The 27778-nt window shown below is 41.5% G+C and overlaps 1 protein-coding gene across 1 annotated transcript in view; it reads right to left on the bottom strand.

Moving 5' to 3' along the window:
* LOC142212645 (DNA topoisomerase I, mitochondrial-like) overlaps window positions 1-27778 on the bottom strand; it is a 112339-nt gene that overhangs the window by 38358 nt on the left and 46203 nt on the right. Inside the window, exons 8-9 of the mRNA XM_075280619.1 lie at window positions 14836-14958; window positions 8507-8694 (exon numbers count right to left, since the gene is read on the bottom strand). Coding sequence (XP_075136720.1) covers window positions 8507-8694; window positions 14836-14958 — 311 coding nt within the window. The remainder of the gene's footprint in view (window positions 1-8506; window positions 8695-14835; window positions 14959-27778) is intronic.

Here is a 27778-nt window from a genome sequence, read left to right as displayed (position 1 = left end):
TCTAATCGCCGTCAAATTGAAAACATCTTGTTTACTGGCAAAGCAAAATGTGTTACTAAACTGAAGTGTACAGTAAAATGTGCTGCTCATTATGGCATTAAAAACATGAAGATATTGATGATAAAAAGCAGTGTGAACCCAGGCTAAAACTGCTGCCACAGAGTGAGGCATCCATGCCACAGCCATAGTCCACGCTAGGGCCACAGTCCACGCCAGGGCCGCTGATGCTTTCAATGAAGACAAAGGACTAACTGATCAGCATCGGCTCCCTATTAGGATGGGATAATACGGAGTTTTTTTTCTTTTGCTGAAGAACTGTGTGCAGTTTTTAAATTGTAGTACAGTCTTGCACATATTACTCTACATTTCACCTGTATGGCAACATCCATTAAATTGGTTTACTGTTAACTAGTATACAGAGAAAATACATATGTGCTAGACATTATTTCAATTAAAGACTGCATGCAGTTATTCACCAAAGCAGCACCATGTAAACCCAACCCTAGCTTTACTAGTTGCAAGTTACTGCGTGGTTAATAATAATCGAACACCCCTATTCAGTTAGTGCTGCAACCCCATCACTGACTGTGGCCATGTTGTGTAGCTGGAACACTGCGACCACATCTTAGGGCTAGTTCACACGGGGATAAGCACCGCACATTTTGGTTCTGATTTTGAGGCGGGAAGCTGTGTCAGAATAGGACCAAAATGCGACTGTCGCGGCTTCCAACAGTCGCAGCTTCCTGCTCTGGAGTAGGCACAAATGAATGGGCTTAGTCTGGAGGGTGCTGCCAAAAGGCGGGCTCCGTGGATGAATCAGCCGTGGAATGTGCCTGAAGAAAGGGCAGCTCCCTTCTTTTTCTGTGAGCAGGAACATATTGCTCACGGAAAAAAGGAAGATGGCGGTCTACATAGACCTCTATTGTGAGGGGGAGGATTCTGACGTGGATTAAGCGCCAAAATTCGCCCCTCTTGCCCCTTAACTGGTTAGATATTCCCGATGTTTCATTGACTTGGAATTATACGGTTATGCTCACATGCTATAGTGGCACAAACATTCTGATAACTTTGGGGTCCCCATCAGTCCCCCTTTTTATTCCTTTTGTAAGACTGATTCTTGCACTTCTGTACCCATAGTAATGATTGCACACATTTGGAACAGAAAGCAACAATCATTCATTGACAAATTCGATTTTTGGACATTATATAAGATTACATGGCAGAGAACAATCTCATTTAAAATGTAACTAGATCTCCCTGACCCCCCCTCATACCCCAGACTCTATAGTTCGTGTTACAGTTCTCACATCCAGGCTGCTTATAGATCTGATCTGGATTTCAGAAGTAGCTGTCTGGTTAATCTCCGCCATCAATACTTTGCTATAGTTACTCAGCTTTTCCTCCATCTCTGCATTTCCAGAATCAAAGCCCATAATGACACTACAGTCTGCCTGTACACCACAGCTGAATCATGGAATTATTTCTGATGCTTTGTGTCAAGCTGCTCCCATATATTATAGCAGCATTTATCAGATGACTTTTACCATCTCTAGCAGCGAGGGAATGTTGGCCAATCGGAGGCGCTACTACAACAGTTGCCATTTTTCCCTAAATTGGGAATGACAAAGCTTTACAGGAATGAACAACATATATGTTACTGCTTCATAGAAGGAGGAAGGGAATGAGTGCGCAATGCCCTAAAGGCTGCAGAATTTTACCATTAAGTCTCACTTAAGTGATGTGCCGTACCTGATCATGCAAAATCTTCTTGCTGTACCAAAGAGCTGGTAGCATCATACTGTAAATGTATTATATGTGATTAGTACGGCGCATCCTGGAGTAGGGATTAGTCAGCGGTGCAGAAAACATAGCATCAAATACATACCACCTATTATCATCCAATGGTGGTGAGCTGGGGTTCCTAGTAGAGAAAGCGACTTCTATCCTAATGTACCCTAAGCCATATATAGAGACGTTAACTGATTATGAGACAAACCAACACAGCCCAAACGTATACCAACGATGAAGACAACTGCACTTTAATGTGCATTAGGGTGACTGCCATCTAGTGGTCTCAGCACCATAATATGGGCATGTACTCTAGCACATGGGGCATGCATTAGCTGCATAGCTTTGTATATTTTGCTGTTTGTTCTCAGAACATCATTGTAGGCCATCGAATGGATCCATGTTCATCCAATCTTTTTAACCAAGATTTAATGAAAACTGTTTCACCTGTGTATATTTTGGTGTAAAGCACATTTTTACTTCTAGGTTATATATACCGTACACAGGAGTGGTCCCTATAAACGCATTATCCAGGATTAGAAAAAAACCCATTACCAGTCATTTCTATAGAATGTGTTCGCTATTGCTCAGGCCTTCAGACTTGAATTGGATTGAGCTGCAAAAGCAGACACAACCTACAGACAAGAGTGGCGCTGTTCCTGGAAGAAGGCAGCCTTTTTTCTCAAATGTATAACCCTTTATGAATGCACCAGACATTGAAGACTGAAGCATCTTGAGCACAGCTTAGTAACTGGCAGCCTTTGATAAGATAGGCATGTCATATAGTGGGTTTCAGTCGCCTTTTAAAATAATCTTTGAAATACCAAGCATGCTAAACCTGGTCGGAGTGTTGAATTGGATTATATTCCTGCTGAGGATACTTTACTTGGAACTGAGCTTTCTCTGTGTAATCCCCTTGTCTGCAGTTTCTGTACCTTCCTGCTGTTCCCTGCAAGTAACAAAATCTTTCTAATTTGCCTAACTGTCCTGTCTTCAATGTGAGATGTTTTGACATCACAGGTCAGAGAGACAAGCAGTGCACTAATCCCATTTAAGACCATACTCAGCAGGCAGAGCACAGCACGCGGTAAGCAGAAAGCCCATAGTCACACGCACTGTCCTTGGGAGTTAGTGGATTTCACACCACTACAATGTGTCTCATCGGCTTGTATTTCACAGAAAAAGAAAGGAGAGTCTTTAAGTGTAGCTTTCATTAGAAAACAACTTTTCATAAGTGACTGGAAAGGTGACTAGAAGAAACTTTGAATGGAGGGAAGCAGAAGAAAAGCGCCATGATAAACGGAGACAGAAGTATTCTTTTAATAAGATATATATCAGTCTCTTATCACTAATGGAACCCATATCTAAAGAGCAGATGCAGACTCTTAACCTCACATACATCTATGAAGGCTGCTGCAGGCTAGAAAGTGATCATACTAGCTGAGCCTACTAGAACTAACAGCAGCTGCATCCCCCCACTCCCTGACAGTCCATATCCACTCTATTAGTGATAGCCGATGGCGTGAAGGGGGTGGATCAGCCCGATAAATTGAAAGAAACATTTTTCTTTAATAATAATAATATATATATATATATATATATATATATATATATATATATATATATATATATATATATATATATTACAGTTACTTGTAATTACTATGTAATAAGTTATATTACAGTTATATTAAATTTGTTTTGTATATTCCTATATGAAAATTGTTTGTATAAATGGTGGCAGGCTTAGTACCAATAGCATAGTTCTAGATATTATTTTAATTAGTTGTATGCATCATTAAAAGGGATACTGCAAGGAAGCACCAGGGCTTCCTATTGTAGTTACTGATGCTCACCAACTGATATATCGAAGTGAAGTTAGATCTCCATAGAATCCAGTGTCTAAGCAAAGCATGTGCAGACACTAAAATGCAACAATGTTATGGCTGTCTGAAACTTGCCTGGAAGAAAGTTTTACCCTGTAGTTCAGCAACAACCTGGGCATATTTTGACCAATTCTTAGCAATTTGCAAACCCCATGGCCAGCAGACACCTATACCATGCTACTGTCATTCAATGGGGATGCTGTGCCTAGTGCCAATCCAACTTTTAGGTAGACTACCTAAGGATATATAGTTTATCTGTAGACAACATCTAGAAGACACTGAGCCCAACAGAGGGGGAAGCAACCAAGCCATAATAATCTCTATGAGTCAGTATTAATAATCACAATCTGAAACTAAAATATAGGTGACCTTATTAAAAGCCCCTTTAAAGTGGGGAAAAAAAAGTTAACACTGAGTTATCAAATGTTACACACATGCAGTGGAAAATCGCTAAAGACAGGCCCTATATCAATTGTTTCTGCTTTAGAACAAAAAAAAAAATAAAAAATCTGCTAAATCTTCTATTGCTGATGGAGTCACCCATGTCTGGTAATTGAACCCACATCTAGGACCCTTACCATTTCTGGATACAGTTTCTGCTAAACATTGCAGCACTAATACCAAAATGGACCTTGGAGGACCTGAGGCTGTGAGGAGGTCAATAGAGGTCCTGAAAGATACTGATAACACTGAGAAGGGTTATGGAGGCATGGTAACCTGACTGCGGGGGGAACTATGTGCAGCATTTGAGAGAGGGGGACTATAGTAAGCAGATCATAAGAGAAATAGAAGAGGTCACACTGTGAGCATGCCATTTATTGGAGAAGGTGAATAAGGCACTGTGGGTAGACATTTATTACTATTGAGAGGATGGTCATTCAGATAATCTTAGTCAAAAAATCCATGAGTGTTCCTTTAATAGATCAGTGTTATCTTTTGTGCACTATACCACAAGGCTAACAGGTGTCTGCTTACCTGTACCAGAAAACTGAAAGCTAGAGTTGATAACTTTACATATTGTCAAGGCTCCCTTTGATAAAACCATGTTGCAAAACTCAAGGGCAGGCATCCGTGCCATGTGAGAATTAGAGATGAGCGAGTAGTATTCGATCGAGTATCGAATAACATTATAGTCTATGGGAAAAAACAGGAATGTTGTTCCGGTTTCCATGGAAACCAAAGTTCGACACATTGGATCCTCCAAGTTCCGGAAGTAGCAGGACGAGGAGCATGAGGAGGTTTTTGCATTGAATTCAATGGAATTCGACCGATACGAGTATTACCGAATACTACTCGCTCATCTCTAGTGAGAATAATACTTTTCAAACAAAAAAACTAGAAAATTTGGATGTTGGGGCATGGGTATGTTCATACAGTGGCTTTTGGAAAGGACTTTAAGGCATTGCAAACAATGGGAGGCAGAATATGGACAGTTTTTGGAGAGGATTGAGCGCCACAATGCGAACAAAGAGCATGTTTTTCCACAGGCCCAACTCACCCACTGACAGGTCAATCCCAAAAATTTAAAAAAACAAACAAAAAAAAAAAAAAAAAAAAAAAGGTTCAGGATCTGATGACCACATGCTCTGTGGCCAGTGTGTTACCTGCACGCATAGGTGTAACTTGCACCTCCTGGGCCCTAATGCCATTCCAATACTGGTATATTTTATGTAACAGAGGGACTTTTGGCGGCCTCCTCCTCCAGGGCCCAGTAGCGATTACTACTGATGAACCGCCTGCACATACCTAAGCATGCTCTGAGCAGTCTAACTAATACTTCAGAAGCCAACAACCCACACACCACTACATGGTGCTACATGGTAAAAAATTGCCCCAGAAATCTGTGCAGCTGCTACCAAGTTTAATACAGAGTATTGTCTAACGTTAGACTGATAAATCTGTATCCACATGAGCAGGACCAGGTTTGCTGGCTATAAATGTACATGTTCTTATTCACTGACAGCAAAGTACTGCAGCAGAATATCTTGAAAAAGGTGAGGAACAGGAACGAGAAGCTTATTAGAAAGTTGTAGAACTTTACATTTATACATTGATGAAGCATTTCCATAAACCTGGCAGGGAAGATCTTTTAATGAGATGGGAGCTGTCCTTGGTTCTGAAGCAGCCGACCCTTCTCCTTTGACACGCCAGAGCTTTTCGGAGGATTATGCAGACACTGAACAAGTTAGTCACATTGCTGTTGTGCGGGTCTATGGGGGTGGCGACTAATTTTCTAACTATTGTAGCTGTATTGGCAATAATTACTGAACCACTTATATGAATTCCAGGATTTCTAAAGTATCCAGCTGTGATTCAGTATTCAGAGGTCTTTCCAGACTCCTTTACAGTAACTGCCTGTGCTCACATACTCAAGTTTCTTTGTAGTCTGTTATTTAATTGCACTTTCTTCTCTTTCTGATAAAGGACTGCATCCCCTCTATTTTCAATAGTACTTTTTAGAACGACAGCTATAGCTTTCTACCTGCTGTAGAAAAACATTATTTAGAATTCATTTTTAAGCCAACCAGGCATTAAGCAGCACTAACCAAAAAATAATTCACGTTATACAAAGGTCTGTCAGTAAGAGGCAAGCTTTTAATGGAATGTGCCTGAGACGTTCAGTACATCCGGCAGTCCTCAGAGATTTTATTTCAAGAGTAGTCTTGTCAATATTGTTCTTGAAACAGGATACACCTTGTAATTGTATTAGGATTATTAGCTGTCCTGTAGACTACTGAATAATTGTGTTTGCATATTGATCAGCCTTGTGTGGCTATCTTGTTAGGACTAGATGTTCTGCAACTCTGATGCTGAAAAGATCTTAAATCAAAGGGTGAAACTGGCATGATGTTGGCAGTGTGTGCCCAAGTGCTTTATGGGCGATAGATTGGTGCCACAATGAGCAATAGCTAATATCTCATTATTAATAACCTTTAAAGGGTCACATGGAAAATGCAGTTCAGTGTGCAGGCATCATGTCATAAAGCAGAAGGAGCTGAACAGTAATATAAATTGTGGGAGAAAAATTTATTATAACCAGTCATTTATCAAGTAAAACCTCTGCTCTATGTGAAATAGTCAAGGAGGTGGTCCTATCTATGATTGCCAGCCATCTCTGTATACACAGTTATAAGTGTAGAAAGAAGAGATTTATAATAGGGAAACAGGTTATACTGAATCTTTTCCCACAAACCTATATCACTCTGCTCTACAACATGATGCATACAGGCCCAGTATCACAAGTACCACAGAGCAGGCTAAGTGACCGAGCGGCTGAACAACCACCTCCTGAATGGACAACAGCATAGATGGGTTAGATTTTTGCGCCAAATTAAAGAAGACTTTGTCCTAGTTAGTTAGCTGCTTTTCCATCATTGAGAAGGGCCCCAGATATACCACTAACCCATTGAGAACTAATCCAGATGGTCTCAGAGAAAACATCTGAAAACTATATCTGGATAATAATTACTAACTTACTGACCATTTAGTCATTAATTGGTTATAACCGAGGCCTCATCACAAGATAAAATGGCAAAACCCGTCATAGTTGAGTTTTAGGTTTGGCGTACATTTTACGATAGGCAGATTCCTTTATTAGGATGCCACTGTGGTCAGGATGACAGTGCAATATCCACTGCACTAGATGTGGAGAGGTCCATAGCTAAAATCCTCAGATGGCCACATATTAGTGTATTACAGCCACAATGGAAAGTATTCACTGCAGGTAACCATGCTTCTAATCATTACAATATGTGCAACCATTGTCTACCTGTATATATTGTCAGGGTCTGAGGTTTCTTGGTGGGGTGGCATAGACCCACAAGTCCAGATTTTTAGTCCAAAAAGGTAGAGTTTTATTTTTACTCCACAAGAAACATTGCAGCAACCAAAAAGAAAAAACAAACAAACAATAAAACAATACAAAATAAATCCCTGCCTGGCTAGGCTCTGACTAAACACATAAATAGGTTACCTCACCTAGAATAGCAGATTCAATAGCAAAATTGAATGGTACAAGACAACTCCCACAGTGTGACCTTCCAGCTGGCCCTGCAGCCCAGCTCTGTCCGAAGTCTTGCTGCTGGAGCTGACCATTTACACCTCACTGATGACGACAATCCACAGCAGCTGACACGCTGCAGAAACATCCACAATGTGTGGACTGGACGAGGTGTGGAATGACAGGTCCCACTGCCAATCCTACCTGTCATTCCTAAAAAATCCAGCCCAATACTGAGCATGTAACAAAATGCTCAGAAGACAAAAGCTATCTGCTGAGAACAAGTCATTCCTGGACTCTCTCTCATCTTGCCCACCTGAGTAGTCTGGGCAAGATGTACACCCCCTCCATTATTTTGGCCGCCATTGGCTTACAATATATATATTTTATTAGGGTATTAAGGTCACTCAGGAACCCACTGTTCGTCAGATAAGGCTAAGTTCAGATGGAGTTTTTTTGGTCAGGATTTTGAGGCCGTATCCGTAATCCTGACCAAAAAGACAGCATCCATTGAAATCAATGGGAGCCGCTCAGGAGATTTTTCCGGGAGCAGTTTCTTCCGGCTCCCAGAAAAAAGAAGCAAGAGTTCTATCGGAAGGCTTTTTTTGGAGGCTGATTTTGAGGCGGATTCCTGACCAAATTCCTGACCAAAAAACTCAGTGTGAACTCAGAAGTCTTCAAGTTTTTACGGGTAACCGCTATTTAAATGGATTAGGTTTCTGTTCTTCGGGTGCCCCAGCGGACCTGAAGAACAGAAGTCCAATTGCAGGTAAGATATAACATGACAATGCTAAATCTGATTGAAGAAAGACTAATATACTTCACCACATACTTGCTGCAGTTGATGATCACGTCTTCTGGGAGAATTCGCTTCTTCAACATACCCTGTTTGGGGTGGTCACCTCTTCCACGGAACAATCCTGGGGGCTCAATTTTAAAGTTCGCAATCCGTTCCCTGTGGTGATCCATGACGCAGAAGCCAAATTCTTCGACAAGCTTTGCATTTTCTTCCTTCAATTTCTGCCAAGTGATAGAAATCAGATAAGAGTAAGATTTGTAACTTTAATATCTAAGGGAAAAAAAAGCTATCTGAGCAGTCTGCAGCAAAACTTGAGTAATATATCATGAAACTGCATAAACATCCAGTCCCTAATATATATTTATTAGTATAATCTCATCCTTTACAAGTAGGATACAGACTGACTGTTGACTAGCGGACAAGAAGGCTACAGGCTATTTACATACCTAGGTAGATTTTCTGTTATATTATCAGTTCTGTTCTGGGAAATGTTTGTGTATAAATAGCAATTTCATTATAGTTTTCTATATACAGATAAACATATACATAAAATACAGCAGATCAATGATCTATCTACCTCCTGATATGGTGCAGAGGGGTCTTTTGGACTCTGGCCTGGGCGATTCTACAACATCTACACTCCCTGTAGTTGTGTACAAAAACACACATAACAGTGAAAAACTTCTAGCCCTGATGTAAAACCTTGAACTCCCCCTACATGTGGCATTTATAGTTATCCCATGGGGTAAATGGTCCTTTGGTCCCCCTCATACAGGATAGGGTAGATGTAACTGCACCCACTGCATTACATCTCTGGTATACACATTCATGAGATTATGTGTCCCCTATTGTAAATGCTGTAGTGTAAAGAATACCATATGCCTTATAATAACTCCTGCTGCTACAAAACCTATTTTAAAGCGAAAAAATATAAAGCTTTCCTATTGAAAATGGACATCCTTGTTTCTGAAAGTTATGTCAGGAGCCGGGGAGATTATTACACAGCTGCCACAGAACTTCTTTTATACCTGAATCTTAATCACAGTGGACTTTGAGGTAAGTACTAGCTTGGCTTGTAATTCAAGTAGCCATGGAGGAGGAGTACGGAGGGAGAAACAGCCAGCGGCGACAGATTGCTTCTATAAAATGTCATTTTCTTTCATAGTACTATTAGTATTAATACTAATATACTGGTAAGGTCTTGCAGTGTTCTCTCCATTCTACTATACAATTACACTTGTTCTTTTCCCTACCACGCGTTAACAATCAATCAATATCTATCAATCAATTTCTCTCTATGTATATCCCTCTTCACTGTTGCAGTAAACATTGTCCAGGACCTTCAGCAGCAGGTGGAGGTTATTTATGTTCCTCCACAAACAGTCAATCAGCCCCTGGTAGCGCAGAAACATAATGGGGCCCTGATTATCCAGACCTCTTAAGGTCCTCAAGTCTAAAATTAGTTACTGTCCTCAGAATACCTTCAGCAGCTCTAAGATTCTTATTAAACTTCAAGAATGCTTACTATTTTATTACTTAAGCTTGTGGCATTTGTTAATAGTCGCCGCTCCACCTATTCCAGCACAGCTGGAATTTTCTCTTTAGCCTCCATCATTCCCAAGCAACAAGTGCAGTTAGTTTTGGTGCCTGATGTGCTATTTAAGCTCTGTACCGTCAAAAGGCCAGTGTCGGGCAGAGGGCATGATGCAGAGCTCCTATCAGAGGCAGCCAGTGTCAGAGCTCAGAATCACCCCCTTGTCTGCTCCTGTCTGACAGTACAGATTCTAAATAGTATATCAGGCACCAAAACTAACAGCATTGGTTGCCTGGGAATAGTCAAGGCTAGAGAAAAAATTCCAACTGTGCCAGAGTCAGTTGAGCATTAACTATTAAATGATGTAAGGAACTGGACTTTATTAAAGAGGACCTTTTCATCACCTTCAAGATCCTTATACCCCTCTCCCTAACAACTATCTCCTATTTGGCACCGTCCCTCCCATAGTAGCCACAACTTTAACATCCCATGTGTCCCTTTGTGTGGAGCAAATATATTTACAGTGATTTTCTTTTCTATAAATCTGTTGCAAATATGGCTAGAGTATAAAATACAGCAGAATGGAAATGCTGTGAAAAGCAGAATCACATAGAGAATAAAAGGGAAGGAGTAGTAAAATCCTAAACGCCCGACATCTATTAGACCAGCATGATGGCGGTCTGAAAGAATTTTTTAAAATTTAACTTTGAGGAATTCAAAAATTGATATCATCTAGATAAAATATAGTGCCCTGATGGCCCAAACCCCATGGTGGAATTTTAATCAGAAAAGCTATATGCACTGTGACTAATTCATCTACTATAAAAATAAAAAGCAATTTTGCAAATAGGTTTGGTTAAAAATATTCTATACCTTGTGTATACAGCTCCTATGCAAACTTATGTGCAGAATAAAGCTAACCATTCCATTAGAACTAGAGATGAGCGAACACTAAAATGTTCGAGGTTCGAAATTCGATTCGAACAGCCGCTCACTGTTCGAGTGTTCGAATGGGTTTCGAACCCCATTATAGTCTATGGGGAACATAAACTCGTTAAGGGGGAAACCCAAATTCGTGTCTGGAGGGTCACCAAGTCCACTATGACACCCCAGGAAATGATACCAACACCCTGGAATGACACTGGGACAGCAGGGGAAGCATGTCTGGGGGCATAAAAGTCACTTTATTTCATGGAAATCCCTGTCAGTTTGCGATTTTCGCAAGCTAACTTTTCCCCATAGAAATGCATTGGCCAGTGCTGATTGGCCAGAGTACGGAACTCGACCAATCAGCGCTGGCTCTGCTGGAGGAGGCGGAGTCTAAGATAGCTCCACACCAGTCTCCATTCAGGTCCGACCTTAGACTCCGCCTCCTCCGGCAGAGCCAGCGCTGATTGGCCGAAGGCTGGCCAATGCATTCCTATGCGAATGCAGACTTAGCAGTGCTGAGTCAGTTTTGCTCAACTACACATCTGATGCACACTCGGCACTGCTACATCAGATGTAGCAATCTGATGTAGCAGAGCCGAGGGTGCACTAGAACCCCTGTGCAAACTCAGTTCACGCTAATAGAATGCATTGGCCAGCGCTGATTGGCCAATGCATTCTATTAGCCCGATGAAGTAGAGCTGAATGTGTGTGCTAAGCACACACATTCAGCACTGCTTCATCACGCCAATACAATGCATTAGCCAGTGCTGATTGGCCAGAGTACGGAATTCGGCCAATCAGCGCTGGCCAATGCATTCTATTAGCCCGATGAAGTAGAGCTGAATGTGTGTGCTAAGCACACACATTCAGCACTGCTTCATCAAGCCAATACAATGCATTAGCCAGTGCTGATTGGCCAGAGTACGGAATTCGGCCAATCAGCGCTGGCTCTGCTGGAGGAGGCGGAGTCTAAGGTCGGACCTGAATGGAGACTGGTGTGGAGCGATCTTAGACTCCGCCTCCTCCAGCAGAGCCAGCGCTGATTGGCCGAATTCCGTACTCTGGCCAATCAGTGCTGGCCAATGCATTCTATTAGCTTGATGAAGCAGAGTGTGCACAAGGGTTCAAGCGCACCCTCGGCTCTGATGTAGCAGAGCCGAGGCTGCACAAGGGTTCAAGCGCACCCTCGGCTCTGATGTAGGAGAGCCGAGGGTGCACTTGAACCCTTGTGCACCCTCAGCTCTGCTACATCAGAGCCGAGGGTGCGCTTGAACCCTTGTGCACACTCTGCTTCATCAAGCTAATAGAATGCATTGGCCAGCGCTGATTGGCCAATGTATTCTATTAGCCTGATGAAGTAGAGCTGAATGTGTGTGCTAAGCACACACATTCAGCTCTACTTCATCGGGCTAATAGAATGCATTGGCCAGCGCTGATTGGCCAGAGTACGGAACTCGACCAATCAGCGCTGGCTCTGCTGGAGGAGGCGGAGTCTAAGATCGCTCCACACCAGTCTCCATTCAGGTCTGACCTTAGACTCCGCCTCCTCCAGCAGAGCCAGCGCTGATTGGCCGAATTCCGTACTCTGGCCAATCAGCACTGGCTAATGCATTGTATTGGCGTGATGAAGCAGTGCTGAATGTGTGTGCTTAGCACACACATTCAGCTCTACTTCATCGGGCTAATAGAATGCATTGGCCAATCAGCGCTGGCCAATGCATTCTATTAGCGTGAACTGAGTTTGCACAGGGGTTCTAGTGCACCCTCGGCTCTGCTACATCAGATTGCTACATCTGATGTAGCAGTGCCGAGTGTGCATCAGATGTGTAGTTGAGCAAAACTGACTCAGCACTGCTAAGTCTCTGCATTCGCATAGGAATGCATTGGCCAGCCTTCGGCCAATCAGCGCTGGCTCTGCCGGAGGAGGCGGAGTCTAAGGTCGGACCTGAATGGAGACTGGTGTGGAGCGATCTTAGACTCCGCCTCCTCCAGCAGAGCCAGCGCTGATTGGTCGAGTTCCGTACTCTGGCCAATCAGCGCTGGCCAATGCATTCTATTAGCCCGATGAAGTAGAGCTGAATGTGTGTGCTTAGCACACACATTCAGCTCTACTTCATCAGGCTAATAGAATACATTGGCCAATCAGCGCTGGCCAATGCATTCTATTAGCTTGATGAAGCAGAGTGTGCACAAGGGTTCAAGCGCACCCTCGGCTCTGATGTAGCAGAGCTGAGGGTGCACAAGGGTTCAAGTGCACCCTCGGCTCTCCTACATCAGAGCCGAGGGTGCGCTTGAACCCTTGTGCAGCCTCGGCTCTGCTACATCAGAGCCGAGGGTGCGCTTGAACCCTTGTGCACACTCTGCTTCATCAAGCTAATAGAATGCATTGGCCAGCACTGATTGGCCAGAGTACGGAATTCAGCCAATCAGCGTTGGCCAATGCATCCCTATGGGAAAAAGTTTATCTCACAAAAATCACAATTACACACCCGATAGAGCCCCAAAAAGTTATTTTTAATAACATTCCCCCCTAAATAAAGGTTATCCCTAGCTATCCCTGCCTGTACAGCTATCCCTGTCTCATAGTCACAAAGTTCACATTCTCATATGACCCGGATTTGAAATCTACTATTCGTCTAAAATGGAGGTCACCTGATTTCGGCAGCCAATGACTTTTTCCAATTTTTTTCAATGCCCCCAGTGTCGTAGTTCCTGTCCCACCTCCCCTGCGCTGTTATTGGTGCAAAAAAGGCGCCAGGGAAGGTGGGAGGGGAATCGAATTTTGGCGCACTTTACCACGTGGTGTTCGATTCGATTCGAACATGGCGAACACCCTGATATCCGATCGAACATGTGTTCGATAGAACACTGTTCGCTCATCTCTAATTAGAACCATTCCTCGCCTATTAATGTAAACTGGGTGGCAGTGCTGTTAAATACCCCCGGTTCTTTGGAAATGACCTCTGCGGATATTTCTCCCCTTTTGAGACTTATGGTCGAGTACAGCAGACAGGCAGAGGAATTAAGTGACAGGTGTTCCTGTTCATCAAGTTTTAGCAACGCTGGCAAGAATGTGTACAGAGGCTGCCGATATCTGCTCTGCCCGGGATCTAAGCAATTAATCATCCCAAGTGAAATCCACAAAATCCAGGCGCTTTAAAACTGGGCCTCATTTATCTTCCAGAAGAGAAATAAAAATAAATCACAACTTTTTGCTGTTTATTTCTGTCAGACAAAAATTGCAGAAAAACATTCTTTTATAATCTGACTCTATGGCATCATGGTGACATGGATAATTGAAGTTCACTTTCTTTGGTTTGCGAATGGCCATGCTTTGCCTACTTTCTTTTGAAAGGGGTCTAGTTAACAGGCTCGGGTAACAACACACAAGAGCGATTGTAGAACAAGAAGTTCCAGCAGTTCGTGTCTGACCTGGTAAAACTGAAATATTCTTAATTTATCATGTTAAATATGTAATTGGAATGTTTTATTATTTATGGGATAATAGTTCTATTTATAGGGAGCAATCATTAGGACTGCATGAAACCAAACAATCTGTAGGGTCATTGTTCATTCGCATTGAGCTTCACTAGTCTGGTCAGCATATTCCAGTGTGCACAGTGAGATACGTAATACTATGGTAATGATGACCTAAAACAACTCTGCCTAGGATTCCTTGTCCTAATGATTACAAAGCAACCCTGTCCCAATATACACGACAAAGCTGAAAAGTGTGCTGTAGAATACAGTAGACATCAGCCTATTGTAGGTACTTCCATGGCCAGCGTGACACCACAGTCAGGAATCTGCAGAACTTCTTTTCAATGTATAAAAGATTACAGATAAAGGGTTTAGTTAGGTTAGTAAAGTGTAATTTTATATACTATAATGTATTTACCAATTTTTCATCTTTGGTGCGATTTTTCCTTTCCTCCGTTATTTTTTTATGATAATTAAATATTTCTGTAAAGTCACACTTTGCCAGATCCATAATCACCATTCGCTCTTCAAGGGTCATTTCCTATAAGATATAACAGCAGAAATAAAGTACAATAATGTACTTGTGCTTCAGATTTGTGCACAGGAATCCCCCCCAGGATCATAAAAGTAAAAAGTTTAAAAAATAATAATTCTGAAATTCTACATAAGGTACGCATGATTAAAATAAACAAACATGAAAACTGCCATGGGCCTTTTCATTTTTCACAAATGGTTCCTCCCCTTTGATGGCTGGAGATCACCAATCACACTTTTTTGAGAACATATAAATTGACATGCCATAAGTATATAAGCAAGGAACACCATTGGGTAAAAATTACAAATGCAGGGGCAATGCGGTGGCTCAGTGGTTAGCACTGCAGCCCTTCAGCCCTGGAGCCCTGGGTTCGCACCCCGCCAGGAACAACATTTGCAAGGAGCTTGTATGTTCTCCGCGTGTTTGCGTGAATTTCCTTCCATTACTGATAGAAAAAAAAAAAAAAGTACATTGTGATCCCTATATGGGGCTCACAATCTACATAAAATAAATAAATTACAAATGCAATTTTAGAGCCCATTTTTATGGTTTTTATGTCAAAAGCCAGGGGTAGATCCCAAAGAGTAAAAAAAGGCCAAAAGTGTATTCTATATATGTATTTTCACGTTAGATTTTAGCCTGATTTCAGGCTGCATTTACAGCCACAACACTAAGCCAATCTATGGTTGTCTCTAGGTTTCCAAAACTTAGCCTTGTTAATTTTATTAGACCCAATGGGTCTGAAGGTTGCCGATATAATACAGATGTTATGATGTGGCCACATCATGGATGTGTCCAGACTTTAAAAGGAGCTGTCCAAGAGTAGAAAACTTAGTTTATCTAGAAAACAGCCCTACTACCCATAGGCTCTATATAGTACAGATACCAATATTTCAGTTGGTAAAAGTCAAGGCAAATCTTGCTCCTGGGACCACTCTGAACTGGGAAGGGCTAACTCATTTTGGCTAGAGATTGCTTAAACGTCACCCTTTTTAGGTAGGGACATGACAGATTTGAAGAAGATTTCTAAAATTTAAGGACAACTCTGACAAATTCATGAAAATTGGCAAGTAACGCTAGGTCCACACTTGCGCCTAGGTTTGCGTTCTTCGGGTCCACTTGTGTGTCAATATGTGACAATGTGCATCAAAAAGCTGTGTGGTAACCTTAGTACATCTACTTTAAAGCTATAAAAAAAATCTAAAATATGAAGATATAAAAATTAGAACAGACTTTGGGCTGATATATGCCGACATTTTCCTAGTGGTATATACATTTACATCAATGCCAAGCTCTTAGAAGAGATAAATTAGCATTAATTGGTATTTACAAAGGAAACCCAATGTCTGGCAAGGAAGAAAAACCTGCTAAAATCAGAACAATTAAAAATCATAAACCGAGATCAGACTTTCACAGTCAAAGGTCCTGTCCTCTATAAAGGTTTTAAAGGGTGCACAATTCCATTTATTTCAAATTATTCCTCTTGGCTAGAAGTAAATGAGATTATAATTCTGAGCCAATGACTATTGTTAGGGCCAATTGATTAAGAAATGGAAAGGAGCGCAAGAGGAATTAATTCAGCATTTTACACATGAATGTGACAAGGGTATTTTTCTCAGGCTGCCATATACATGGCTGTATTATAGGCATTGCTAAGGAGGGTGCAAATAAATTCTTCTCCGCTGAAATATTAAACTTTGCTCTCACGACAAGAAGTCATTAAACATCTAAAGGGTCTTTGTGATGTTCTAGAGAGGAATGAAATCTGATCTACAATGGCTGCCCAATGAATACTAATGGACTGTTTATTGTGAATCAAGCTCTACATGCCCAACTCTGATTTATGACTATTTTTTATAAATTGGGCACAAATATTATTGCCAAATACTAAAAAAGATCTTTTAGCACTCAACTAACACCCGAATAATAAAACAATTCTTGCAGAGGCATAACTAGAAGGTGGGGTGGGGGGCAGAGGGGGTGGCCACCCACCTTGGGGCCACCATTAATACATCTCTTACTTTTAATTAGAATGACAAAGAAGAACACGGCACCGAGCCGATCCTGGTGTAATACCCTTGATTAAAGGGAAAATATTAAAATTAGACAGGTAACTGCTAACCTGGTTTGGTTGTGTGGAACATATGAATGTTTACTGTATACATTGTACATCCTGAAATATGTTTATGATGTTCATTTTTTAAGAATTTTTTTTAAAGCCCGGAATGAATCGTGCTAAATAAATAAAGTTGCCTTCTACATCCACCCGGGTGAGCGCTGGTATTTTTCGCTGTCCCTTTGGAGGCCGGTCCATCCTTTCCAATTATTACGTTTAAGTAGTTCGGTGTCTGCAGACACGCCGTGATTTCCAAAACAGCCGTGGTTTTGGAAATCACAGCAAACTTACAGGAATGACCGCAGTTTCCCTATAGATATAATTTCCTAATATATATATATATATATATATATATATATATATATATATATATATATATATATATATACACACACATATACATATATATATACACACATACACACATATACATATACACTCACCGGCCACTTTATTAGGTACACCATGCTAGTAACGGGTTGGACCCCCTTTTGCCTTCAGAACTGCCTCAATTCTTCATGGCATAGATTCAACAAGGTGCTGGAAGCATTCCTCAGAGATTTTGGTCCATATTGACATGATGGCATCACACAGTTGCCGCAGATTTGTCGGCTGCACATCCATGATGCGAATCTACCGTTCCACCACATCCCAAAGATGCTCTATTGGATTGAGATCTGGTGACTGTGGAGGCCATTGGAGTACAGTGAACTCATTGTCATGTTCAAGAAACCAATCTGAGATGATTCCAGCTTTATGACATGGCGCATTATCCTGCTGAAAGTAGCCATCAGATGTTGGGTACATTGTGGTCATAAAGGGATGGACATGGTCAGCAACAATACTCAGGTAGGCTTTGGCGTTGCAACGATGCTCAATTGGTACCAAGGGGCCCAAAGAGTGCCAAGAAAATATTCCCCACACCATGACACCACCACCACCAGCCTGAACCGTTGATACAAGGCAGGATGGATCCATGCTTTCATGTTGTTGACGCCAAATTCTGACCCTACCATCCGAATGTCGCAGCAGAAATCGAGACTCATCAGACCAGGCAACGTTTTTCCAATCTTCAATTGTCCAATTTCGATGAGCTTGTGCAAATTGTAGCCTCAGTTTCCTGTTCTTAGCTGAAAGGAGTGGCACCCGGTGTGGTCTTCTGCTGCTGTAGCCCATCTGCCTCAAAGTTCGACGTACTGTGCGTTCAGAGATGCTCTTCTGGCTACCTTGGTTGTAACGGGTGGCTATTTGAGTCACTGTTGCCTTTCTATCAGCTCGAACCAGTCTGGCCATTCTCCTCTGACCTCTGGCATCAACAACGCATTTCCGCCCACAGAACTGCCGCTCACTGGATGTTTTTTCTTTTTCGGACCATTCTCTGTAAACCCTAGAGATGGTTGTGCGTGAAAATCCCAGTAGATCAGCAGTTTCTGAAATACTCAGACCAGCCCTTCTGGCACCAACAACCATGCCACGTTCAAAGGCACTCAAATCACCTTTCTTCCCCATACTGATGCTCGGTTTGAACTGCAGGAGATTGTCTTGACCATGTGTACATGCCTAAATGCACTGAGTTGCCGCCATGTGATTGGCTGATTAGAAAATAAGTGTTAATGAGCAGTTGGACAGGTGTACCTAATAAAGTGGCCGGTGAGTGTATATATATATATATCTTATTTTCATTAATTATCTATCCTCAGAATAGATAATCAATAAGAGATAAGTGAATCCCCCTGTCCTCTGATCAGCTGTATTAAGGCGATATGGCTCCTGCTTATATCACGCTGTCTGTTTATAGTGACTGTCTTGTAGTTACAGTCTTGTCGCATAGACATATATAGGACGAGGCTGTAGTTACATTACATAGCCGCTATGAGATGAATGACACTGCGTATGCAGAGAAGAGGTCACTGCGCTTACCCAGATATCACAGTTCATTCAAAGAGCTGATCCTTGGGGTCGCAGGTATTGGAACCCCATGTTACTGCACTTTATTCACCTAAATTGACTTCAGAGCTCTGAGTAGAGCCAATATATACCACTATACGGTCACAGTGATTATATCACTATACCTAAGTTGGGGTCCCACTTAGACTTGTTCATCATCCCTGTGCTGAACCCCTAGCTACACCTCAGATTCTTGGCTGACACGGGTGCACCTAAGGGGCAGCACAAGCATCTGCTACAGGGCTCCTCGGAGAAAGGGCATTATGACAGCAAGGAAACTAGTGATGGATGGTTACAAAAACCAAACACTAAAATGTTAAACAAGTGTGACAAGCCAGGGGAATCTGTATCACTGCTATGGAGCCTATACCCCCTCATCAGTGGCCAGTTTACACCACCATTAGCGTATGAAAGTCCATTAGTAGACCAAACAGTAACTTCCTTACTGCGGCCAGTAGTATCATAAATTTGTCACCTTCTCATATTTTAAGTGTAAAAAGCAAGAAATACATATAGCAAGAAAATGTCTTGTGGCAGATTTTAATGTATTCTAAATGCTTTTCTGAGGCCGACAAGAAGTGATAAGAGGATTGTACCAAGTAAAGACCACATTTTTTTTACCGTGTCTATTGCTTAAGATTTTGCTTGCTTTAATCTTTAAAAATGTTTCTTTTCTAGAAATCCTGCTGTTTAAGCAATTGCTCTTCAGTTGTCTTTAAACAGGGATATATATAAATATGTGGAACTGTTTTGCTGGTGCCCATGCTGTGCTGTAAATAAGGTTTAGCTGGGGATTAAGCGATAGGACAAAGCCCTGACAATAGCTGGAGACACCACTTAACTCCATAGGGTAAAAGCTTGTACACCAGTGACTGCACACAGGACAGGAACAAAAATCCACAACAGTATCATGAGTTAGGATGAAACCAATGGAAATAGCTTAAAGGGAACATTGACACATGAAACATGCATCACACCTGTATGTTTTACAGCTGGAGGAGCCAAGTAGATTTTTGGGGAAATAATTAGCATAACGCAGTTGGTCATATTCAGTGGCTGACACTTATCTCTGTAGGCAATCTCACACAAGATAGGTTGTCAACAATTAAAAGTGATATTCCCATCAATACTGTTAGTTTATAGAAATTCAAGAGTTTTCCTAAATACATAGCTTTAGTAATGCTGCTTTATTTGCCTGCTATTGAGATTATTCCACCTTTTGTTTACACTACATTACCTTACCTTGATCTCCAGACTGTCATCTGGAGGAGAGGGGGGCTGAGTTCTCAGGATCACGCTTTTATCTCCTGCTCTTACAGGTCAGCTAATTGCATTTTGCTAATAAGGAATCAGACAGAATGTATGTTCAGTGCCTGTTATCTCACATAGCTAATGTTTAGATTAATGCAATCCCACCATCTTTCCTGGATCCTGGCTGCATGAAAGACTTTTTTCTCCAAACATGTGTAATGTAATATACACTTACTATGCATATTTGATCTGCATTATTATAGGTTTTGTACTGTACTATGCGGATTACTTGTTCCTGCAAGAAAAGTGAAAGAGGTGAGACTGGGATTGTGCCTAGATGTGGTACCCAGGGGGAATTATTTGATACATCCTATATACACACACTGAATGTGGTGTCTTTAGCTTAGACCAGGGTGAAATAAACAGGGACCCATATATCATTCCCCCTCACGGTTCATCTACGGTGTGCCAGTCTCTGAAAAAGTGGACTCTGCCCACTGAAATAAATGGGGATTTACGTAGTAGAATACAAGATTTACACATTTTTTTTTCTCTTGCAAAACTATATCATTATGTCCAGCCACTCCTGATCAATAATATGCTGCCTAAAGAGGACCCCATGTTCAACTTTAATGGTTTTCTGTAAAAAAACTGACTTCAAGCAGGGACAGGGACAATAATTGTGCCTTTGTGTAATTCTGTAAATAATCTGCCTGCCATCTAAATATTACCATCACAAAAGAAGGTGGAGAGGTAAGAGACCATATGGGTAGTTACGAGAGACAAGCAGGGTGATGCAAGAGACAGTGTGGGGAGTTATGAGAAAGAAAGCAAGTAGACATGAGAGAGAGCAGGTAGACAAGTATAGAGAGTTACGAGACATTGAATCAAGTAGACGAGAGTGTGGGGAGTTACGAGACATTGAAGCAGGTAGACAAGAGTGTGGAGAGTTATGTGAGCAGGGAGAAGAGTCAAAGAAGATGGGGATAGAAGAGACATTTTATCTCACTCTCCGTCTCCGTCCAGTTTTCCCCTCCTCCATTCTTAGGCACTGAAATATATTCAGACATATGTTTTCCCATAAAAGAAGCAATAATGCAACCTGTTCAGTTCATCCTTTATAATGATTGCTTGCAGCGTTAAGAAACTTCATAATTACTTAAAAGGCAAAGCAGCAAGATATATGTTTGCAGAGGCAGGAGCATGGAGACTCTGGTGGCCTGGCTGAGATGAGCAGCATAAATCGTCTTCTGCTCACCATTTTATGATTTCCCAAGGAAAGCCGTGCAGCTAAGTCTGCAATTACAAATCTTTCACTTTGTACTGAACATTCCTGCGGCTGACAGGGAAAGAAAAAAAGAAAGTTTGTGTATTTGTGTTGAACACCAGTTTTGTGCCAGAGGTGATCTGATGCCTCATCTGAAGGTCCATCTCTAAGTCTCTGCAGACCCGAACTCAATCACACGCTCATGAAAGCACCTGTCCACATTACCCACAAGAGCGATGGCTTTTGGACAGCCGGACCAGAGGTCATTAATATTTTGCCAATACCTGGACATAGATTTGAATTTATGCCACAATGAGAATGACTGTGGCAGCAAAACACCTGGTGAATGCTGCAGAAGAGAAACTCAATGTATTACATTGCAAACAGAAAATTCTTAACCGGGCACAGTGAGGGTCCAGGATACACTGTATGTCTTCTTTCTGAGGATATAACAGGAAAAAACAAAAGGCAGCCATGTCGGACATAATCCCCAACAGCAAATCATCTAGGATAAAGTGACCTAGGTTGAACTTCATGGCCTTGTTATAGCTGGCACTTGGTAAGTATGAGGACCAGAGGTACACAATATTGCTCAATGGACCACATTTATCAAAGGTAGCTTTGTTGCCCATGGTATGCAATCATAGAACATATAATACACAGTAATAGATCCTAAACAAATGGGTTTTCTTCTCCTTTTATCTGGTTCAGTTACTTTTTGCATAGAAGTCTAAGGAGGGGGCGGAGGTAGACAATAACTGCAACACAAGCACAAACTTGCCTCTTTAGTTGCTCCATCTGGTATTATTGCAACCATGGTCACCACTTCAGAAATCGTAGCAGACTGATATATCGCCTGAACGAAAACCAACAGTATTATGCACTGCCCTGACTCTGCCCCTTCCTTTTAGTAGCAGGGAACTCATCCACAACAGGTTTCACCTGAAGAAGAATAGTAGCACACTTTGTCACAATCATACCCCTACAAACAAAACAAGTTCCTTTACAAGTATCTTTATTAAGAGGATGTAGGTTTGTATAAGGGCAGGTACCCCTATTTTTATATTTTGGCCAATTCCCAGTGAACCCCTGTAATAAGATATTACAAATATCAGATATTATTCATTTCTGAAACATTTTATAACCAGAGGTAATGCTTTAAAGGGATTCTATCATTAGAATACTCTTTTCAAACTAAATACATATAAGAATAGCCTTAAGAAAGACTATTCTTCTCTTACCTTTATTATTCTGATCCGCGCCACCGTTCCTGAGAAATATCTTTTCTTCCTTATGTAAATGAGTTCTCTCACGGCTTCGGCCACCGGAAAAATGTCCGACGGACATGCGCAGTCTGTGCTTTTGTACGAAGCAAAGAGAAGTGCAAGAGAAGAGGCAGGAGGCAGAGAAGAAGACAGAGGCGTCGCTGGAGAGTTTTCAAGCACACTCCCAGTGCTGTTTGAGGGCAGGGGACGCCCCCAGTGCTGTGAGAAAACTCATTTACATAAGGAAGAAACATGATATTTCTCAGGAACGGCAGAGCGGATCAGAATAATAAAGGGAAGAGAAGAATAGCCTCTCGAGGCTATTCCTACGTGTATTTAGTTTAAAAAGGGTTTCTAATGATAGAATTCCTTTAAGCTAGGTTTGCTGGGTATAAGCATATTATCATGCTTGATGTAGGTCAAAAGAACACAAACTTTTTTTTTTTTTTTAACCCACAAACATGATAACAATATGGTGGCATTTGCAAAAGTGTCTTATGATCAAGTGTGCTTTCTTGAAACAGTACACAAATTTAATAAGCAAGCCTTCAAGCAGTAAAGACTCTTCAGCAGAGTCTTTATGCAAAGTCCTTAAGTAATGGAGAGATTTGGAGTTGGTGGTGAATCTTTAATAGGTTCTGCTCCACTTATTCCAATACCATTGGATTTTTTTTTCTCTAGTCCCCACCATTCATAAGCAGTTATCCAATATGCTAATTATGCTCTCCATTGGGTGGGTGGTCCCAGATGGTCTGATCTGGCCTAAGCACAATAATTGTGCGCTGAAACTAGCTGCCCTGATTGTGGGAAATAATCAGAGCGAGATAAGAAATTACAATTGCGCCAAAAATCAGTGGAGGTGCACCTATTGAAGGGCACAAAAAACTGATGTTTGGTGGTGAACGGTCGTCTTAAACAGGTAAATAGATTGATAATATACAATACATCAGTCCCGCAACAGTACACAATATTTTAGTCATATACACACAACTCTGATTACAACGCCAAGAAGGGAAAAAAAAATAAAAATTCTTGGAATTATGGAAATCATAGAACTGATAGACATGTTATATTCCTATGATATGATATGCAAATGTTAAAAAAATATTGAAAACATCTTGATTTAATTAGAATTGATGATAAACACCATATGCAAAAATACTGTGACGAGCAAAGGGGTAAGAATCTTGTGAACTTTTGATTTTCAGGCTCCATATCTCCCCATCCACTACAGCTTCAAATGTGAGACTACCATCATTTTATAGACAATCATCTTGGCTATCTAAGGGCTCGTTCATACGGGGAAGCGGAATCCACCTCCAAATCTGCCTCCATACAATAGTGGTCTATGTAGATCGCTAGCTTTCGTTTTCCTGCTAGCAGACAAAAGAAGCGACATGACCTTTCTTGAGGCGGATTCCACCTCAGGAAATCAATGCAAGTGAATGGGAGGCGGAAAACAGCAACGTGGTTTTTGGCAAAACCCGCCTAAAAAAAGCCACCAGGTGGTTTATCAAGGTCCATTAACTGTGCTGGAGGCAAAAACCGCTTGGCAGTTTTTGCCAAAAACCGATCTGAAGTCCACCTCATGTCCAAAAACCACTTCCTAATTCCTGAAGCGTTTTTTATTCAAGACCAAATTCCACCACCCCCTATTCACGTGTGAACTAGCCCTAATACATAAATTTGACTTACAACTATTTAGCATATGAGGATTCTAGTCATGTAACTGCATTGTTACGGTTTTGCTTCTGGTGGTGGAAAAATATTTTTCTTTTTGTATGCTGCAAATTACTATATAAAAAAGGAAAAAAAAATTGGTCCTTTTTATGATTTTCATTAAAAGTTAAATTTTACTTATCATCGGAAGAGTTGCCGGAGTATACATTTTTTTTTTATATACTACAAATTACTACCCGTTGTCACTTTCACTAATAGCTCAGTGTGTTATTAGGTTAATTCTCAAGCATGGGAATCAACAAACATGGCAGTGGAGGCGTCTCATATGCTTCGTAATAGTAAAATCACATATCCATGCAAGCACTGTGCGATGTGCACTGCACAAGTCTGGAATGGGTGCCTGAAAAAGGGTATCGTCTACAATATTGCCATAAGAAGTGTTCGCTCAAGATTGCCAAAAAGTACGAAAAATGGACAGAAGATTGGAAATGGGTGATTTGGAGCAATGAGATGAAAGACAATAGCTTCTGCTTTCATGGATGCAAATTGGTCTGGAAGAAACAAAAGAAACATAGGTGATTAGATTGAGAACTTGACAGAACTTTCAAGATTTGTGGAGAAGGCCTGATGATATGGGGTTGTTTCATAGCCAAAGGCGTTGGGTACTTGATCAAGACCAATAGTGGTCTCAATGATAAGCTATACTGTAAGTATCCTATAAGACTTTGTGAAATGGTTCAATGACAATGAAATAGAGGTGCAGGATTAGCCCCCACAGTCACCAGGCCTCAATCCTATTGAACACTTGTAGGTAGAGCTGAAGAGAAAGCTGTATTCGGACCCAAGTGAGTTGATCAGTATGCACCAACATTGGGAACGTGTAGAAGAGACCTGGGATCAGGTCGAGAGATGCTTGATATCTGATAGACAGCATACCCAGGAAGATTCAGGCAGTGTTGAAAGCCAATAGGTGGATTTACAAAATACTAATAAAAATTAAATTTAGATTCTTTAGGAACAAAACCATAACAATGCAGTAACATGACAAGAATCTGTATAACATCATATTCTAAATATTTTCTAGTTCTATATAGTTCTGTACAATGATGGTAGTCTCACAGAAGCTGTAGTTGATGGTGAGATATGGAGCCTGAAAGTCAAACGTTCAAAACATTGTTACTGTGGTTGAGTGACCGGGATCAGAAAAGTTCGGATTCCGATCGGCGATCGAGTAAATTTCACGATCGCGATCGGAATTCCAATCCCGATCTTTTCCGGTGGGATTGAGGTCAGAGGCGATTTCCCACAATGCTTGGTTACTGGCCAAACATTGTGGGAAAAGCTATAGTATCAGATGAGCGAATACTATTCGAAAATCCCATTTTGAATAGCACGCACCCATAGGAATGAATGTAAGCGGCCAGCACGCACACTTTGCTGTCGTCTAGCCACTTAACTCCCTGCGTGCCAGCTGCGTCCATTCATTCCTAAAGATTTACCGCAGCCTGCCACTCTTCTCCTTCGTCCCTGTTTTACTGTATACTCAGCTCTGCTACATCTGAGAGTTAGTAGAGTCCAGTACATGGCACAGCAGGGAGGAAACAGAAGAGTAGATAGATACTATCTACTCAAGAACTTTGCTCAACTTACCTGCACAGATCTGCTGCCACTCCCCATTCTTCTCGCTCCTCTTGTGTCTCATTGACATGCCTTCATAGCGCCCTGCTAGTGTTAAAGATGCTGGGAGTAGGCGGGGTTTGTTGTGGCTTAGGAGAGTGTGGGCGGGGAGACGTGAGTGCACTACTCACGTCTCCCCTCCCAGTACCCACCCACACTCTCCTAAGCCACAAGCCTCGCCTAGGCTTAGCCACTAGCCTAGGTACTCTGAAGGCATGTCAATGAGAGATGACCGGACCGAGTAGAACGGAGAGTGGCAGTGGATCTGTGCATGTAAGCGGACACCAGGGGGATTAGTAGCCGGGGGATTTTTTTTTTTTTAATCACTACACAGCGTGGAATCCAAAAATTGAAAAATTTTTGGACTCCATGCTGTATAGTGAATAGGATCGTTTTTAAAATCCGATCTTCGATTATTAAAAAATCCCATTGACTTGCATTGGGATTGGAAAATAATCAGAAATCGGATTTTAAAAACGATCCTGAAATCTCAAGATCAGCTCAACCCCAATTGTTACCCTTTTGCTAGTAAGTGTATATGGATTTACTCACCTTGACATGCTATCAATGCTTGTTTTGGAAAGGTTATACCACACTGAAGGCACTTGGGCATGAAATAATCAAGATTGGCTGCTGACAGCATCCTTTGCAGTTGCTGACTGAAGACGTCTCAGATGTGCTTAATAGGAGTCAAATGTGGTGATGTGGCAGTCCATGGTGTCAAATGTAAGCCATGCAGGCTGCTTACAGTAGCATGAGCAACACATTGTCCCGTTGAAAAATAGTTCCTGGGACACTTTGGAGAAATGGTGATAACTGCCACATCGGCAAATTAGAAGCATTGCACAAATTTCCTATATAACAATCTAATTTTTGAGGTTTTAAGTTGTTAAACCCCCCCCAAAAAAACTGTGTTCACCCCGGTTTTATGTCCTTCCACATGCCATAGATTGGAGCTAGGTGCTTGAAAATGTGATCATTTGTAGATCTTAGCAATACCTGCTTTTTCCTGAGTTTGCATAACCTTACAGCTTGTCTTCTTGTCGATGGAATTTGAATATATATATATATATATATATATATATATATATATATATATATATATATACACAGTAGAGGGATGACCCGGCTTCGCACGGGTAAATTACATGTTATGTTTGTGTAGTGGCCTCATAAGAATTGTCCAATTTTGCACTGGTGTATTTTGTATGTGGTTTGTGTGTATGTCCATAAGTGTCATGTGATTATGTGTATCTCATTTTGGATATCAGTGAAAAACCTGTGATCAGTTGTTATGGATACCTGGAGTAAAGCTGTATCTAATCCTTCCTCGTGTAGTACTGTGTTTAGACGCAAGTATCTAATCTTTGTTGGTGTGGTACTGTGTACAGATGTGTGTATCTAATCCTCCCCCGTGTGGAATTGTGTGAAGAGGCACGTATCTAATCCTCCGGTAAATGAAACTGTGTGCAGACGTGCATATCTAATCTTACAGCATGTGGTACTATGTGCAGACACGTGTATCTAATCCTCTGGCGTGTGGTACTGTGTGCAGACAGGTGTATCTAATCCCTGGCGTGAGGTACTGTGTGCAGATGCGCGTATCTAATCCTCCCCCGTGTG

This window comes from Leptodactylus fuscus, chromosome 7, assembly GCF_031893055.1.
Source record: "Leptodactylus fuscus isolate aLepFus1 chromosome 7, aLepFus1.hap2, whole genome shotgun sequence".
NCBI lineage: Eukaryota > Metazoa > Chordata > Amphibia > Anura > Leptodactylidae > Leptodactylus > Leptodactylus fuscus.
Note: the sequence above shows the minus strand (reverse complement) of the source record. Positions and strands in the feature narration are given on the sequence as shown.